General features: G+C 37.2%; 1 protein-coding gene across 1 annotated transcript; it reads right to left on the bottom strand.

The window, feature by feature from the left end:
* Positions 1-1059: 1059 nt before the first annotated feature.
* On the bottom strand, positions 1060-1434 carry LOC116204265. Its single transcript, XM_031536344.1, has one exon. The coding sequence runs from the start codon at positions 1432-1434 to the stop codon at positions 1060-1062; it is 375 nt and encodes a 124-aa protein (XP_031392204.1).
* Positions 1435-4168: the final 2734 nt, after the last annotated feature.

Below are 4168 nucleotides of genomic sequence, written 5' to 3'. Positions count from 1 at the left end.
GGCTTTCCATTTGGCCTTTTTCATGGAAGTCATGCAATCTCAAGGCCATTCCTCAAATGCATATAAATAGGCATCATAATGGGAAAGGCTTGTGGTGTGTATGTGAATATATGTGTGCGTGTGTGTTTATGTGCATATATACACGTGTGTGTCTGCTCAAAAGTTGAGCTTCGCGCGTGACATATATGCATTTGTATTTGTATGCATGTTCATATGCAAGGAAAATTCGGGTTGAATCGTTCAATTCGAATAGGTCCGTTAGTCTGATAGTCTGGAAGGTGTATTGATGTTTCCTTCAAGAGTTGGCCACTAGAACTGCCGATGAAGTAGGTGTGGATACCGGTAGAGTTTAATCCTTACTCTTCCCATTAGGATTTTGGGAAAAAGAAAATAAACAGTCGGTCTGACACAAGGGAAGAATCTTTATTAGTTGGATATCGTGTATTTTGTTTTTCGGTTAGTAGAGATGATGCACATAGGCCTAGTACCAATATCGGGTATCTTTATATTGGGAACAGTTGAGATTGGACATATTTCAAGCAGAGAAGTTCAAAAGGATGAGTTTGATACGTCGATCATATTTCTCTTATTTCGAAGGGAAAGACCATAAAAAAATGTTCAAATAAAATTAGAATGAAATAAAGGAACATGAAAAATTGGATTGAATAACAGTTCTAATGTTGAAATTAAATTAGAATGGAATAAAGTTTAAAGCAACAAGTAGAAAGATGATGGGACAGCTGAGATGAATCCCTGCTAAGGCTTGTTTTCACAATTGGTGACCTAATTTCCTATGCTAAAAAAGGGGGAGAAAAAAAGAACAAAAATGGAAAACAAAATTACCTAAATTTTCATGTACACGTATATACCTTAATAGCACTCAAACAGATGTTAGCACAATCTAAGGTATCTATACAATGTTCTATCTCGTTCAGCAAGCACCAAATAGAAAACCTCGATCAGGTCTGCTCTCTGTTGATCGATCTACTCAAAAGAGATGGGGGAAAGAAAAAAAAAAAACGGATCGAACCTTGTTGACCGATCAAGTTGCTCCTCTAACTAGTTGACCTCCGGTATACTCTGTAAAGACGGCCTCCATGGTTGATGATGGCTGTTATTCATGAACGAATAATCATCACTGCCACCAATAAGCCGAGCCATAACTTGCTCCAGTGACGCTCTGCTCGTGTCAACTTCTTTCAGCAGCTTCTCTAGCTCCTTCTTTGTCATCTTGATCTTCACCGTTATGGTGCTTGAACTCGATGAAGAAGAGGAAGGAGAAAAATCTCTCTTCTTACTGAACGAAGCTCGGGATTCCTGACTGGGGGCTGCCTTCTCGATGCCTACTGGGCCATCCTCCAGTGATAACGAGTCGGACCAGTCATCGCCGGCACAAACCATGGACGAGGACCCGCCTTTGCAGCAGTTTCCCATGTAATACGTTTCTTCTTCTCTGTCGAGTGTAAAGACGATGTTCTTGTGTACCTTGATAGCTTATTCGACTTTGGTGTTCTCGGAGGGATATGATAGATATCTGCTCATACATATATATATATATATATAGATGTAGATAAGACAAATTGACACGTAGGACTTGAGGTCGGGTCTTACCTGGCAACTATATAGGGTTTGCTTGCGTTTAATTGACTGAGCGTTTTTACTATATTTTTATATTACTTGGCAAATCCTCCATGTATGACCTAGCTATATAATTAGTCGTGTGCGTGACAATTCAACGAATATAAGCCGGCTTTCGGGCTTTTATTTATAACAAAAATATATGAAATGAGACAACTATATGATGCCAGTAAAATTTTAAAAAATTAGGAAATGAACGATATTCAACCTGTCTCAATGCCACGAGCTACTGAATTCAATCCTTATCTCCTAAAATATAGGGTGTCTCTCCTAATGTTTCTATTTCCCCCATTATGTATTTGAAGAACTACAATACAAGAACAAATATAAAACTAACAATAAATGCTTACAATAAGCACAACTCTAGGGATTGTTTGGATAGTGGTTATTAATGTTTATAGAGGGGTGGGTTATGCAAAGTTATTATCCAAAGGGGTGGATTATGAAGAATTGTTATCCAAATTTGGATAATAACTTTGCATAACCTGCCCCTCCATAACCATCCATAACATGCAATCCTAACTAAGAATACTAATAATGTCTAATTAAAGGTTGTCGTTTTCTTGTGTGCATAATAAAAAAAAAATTGATAGCTCTTTTTGATGTATCCTCATGTACTTTGATTCCTATACAATTTTCACCTAAACATCTACCCATCAAATAGGTCAAGCAAATGCATCCAATTCAAAGACTTTGACACAGATTGCAAGATTTCTCCTAAAAATCATAGTAAAGCCAGACTAGGCTTTTCCCCTCAAACGGCCCTTAGGTACTGAAAATCCATTTCGATTTTCTCATGGAACCCTTTTATTTTTATTTTGCACGGTGATTAAGGCATGAGAGCTAACCTAGCTAACAGCAGCTTGCATATATTCCGACCTGGAAGTAAGAGTTTCATGGTTCGATTCTCATTCGCGTGGAACTTTTCATGTCCCTTTACTGCTCTCTACTACAGCCATGGAATTTCCTTGTAACTGAAATATATCATATGATTCATATATATATATATATACACATATATATATATATATGTTGAGAGATATTATCTCACACGGAAAAATTAAAGAAAAATTCAAGGGTTTATAAGAGATTGGGTATCATAATCTACTGGCTTAAGTTTTTGAGTTGAAGATTGGCTCAATAGCTTATACGCCCAGTGAAATTTTACAAAATATCAGAGCGAGTTAGGTTTCTGTGTGCATGTATGAGGACTCACAACATGTCAAACTCAAGTGTGGAACTCGTGGTTATTGAAGTTTGAGTCCAGAAGTGGAAGCCCAACTTCTAGTTGGTTTGACTCCCCTTGCCCAAATGTGGAAGAGGAAGTCCACCTCAAGGTATTTTAAGGCCTGAGTCCGGAAGAGATGATAGCCGAGCTCGAGGTAAGTTTGTTGAGGGTGGGTGTCTAAGTAGTGTTCAAGCGGTATGTGTATGTAAAGGGTGAGAAAGACCACACGGTGTCACATGGGGGCAGGCGTTGAGAGAGATTGTCCCATACGAAAAAATTAAAAAGAAATTCACGGGTTTATAAGAGATTGGGTACCACAAACTACCGTATGATCATGAAATCTCAATCAGTTAAAGGTTTTATGCGTGATTTCCAATTTGTGCACAGAAGGGAACAATGAGAATGCTAATGAATGAGGAATCAATCTAAAGACTTTTCGGCTATACCTTTACATAGCATTTGCATGGAAAATATATTTAAGTTAGATGGTACGGAAGCTACCAACCGTTAACGTTCAAACAAAAAATTATGGCAAAAAAAGAAAAGAAAGGTGTACGTACCCTGAAAATTTCCATTAAGGGGTGTGAAATGGATAAACAAGACAGCATCTTCTGCTATTTGACTAGTGTGAACTAAGATACCAGGAGAGGAATCTATGACCTCCGTGTTCTTCCTTAATCACCCTTTCAAATAAAAATGAGAGCATACCTCGAGGACGGGTATTTTTACTCTCTAATAGATATTCTACTTGAATGTAGACTGGTTAGAACTCACTCGTCTTTCGAATACCATGTGATATTAACAAATCGAAAAAGAAGAACATGGCTTATTAAGGATTAAGGGAAGTTGCAGAGTGTTTACGTGATTTTTAGAAATTTTTTGGATAAAAATAGAAATCTTTTGTTATAAAAAAAATAAAAAATAATAATACAAAGAGAAGAGAAGACGAAATAAACGAACCCAAAAGAATACCACTAATGAGAATAAATCCCATATCGATCCTTGATTTCAGATTCATAGCGAATGTCGTCGTGCTTGACCAACTGTTTCTCGCGCGACTCTCAGTCATTCATAATTAATTTGTACGCTCATTTGCACATGCACGTGTGGGTTTTGTTAATTGCTGTCGTACAACACGTGGCACCTGCTTATCCAAAACAAAAAACACGGGATGCCAAACCCAAAACAAAAAATGAAATTGAACTATAGCTCAAAATTAAAACAATGTCTTTGATAACGTAGGTAGGTTTCATTTAGTTTTTTTTTTAATCACAATACGAGGTTCATGGCCTAGTATAAGAA

The sequence above is a fragment of the Punica granatum genome, chromosome 4 (genome assembly GCF_007655135.1).
Source record: "Punica granatum isolate Tunisia-2019 chromosome 4, ASM765513v2, whole genome shotgun sequence".
Lineage (NCBI taxonomy): Eukaryota > Viridiplantae > Streptophyta > Magnoliopsida > Myrtales > Lythraceae > Punica > Punica granatum.
Note: the sequence above shows the minus strand (reverse complement) of the source record. Positions and strands in the feature narration are given on the sequence as shown.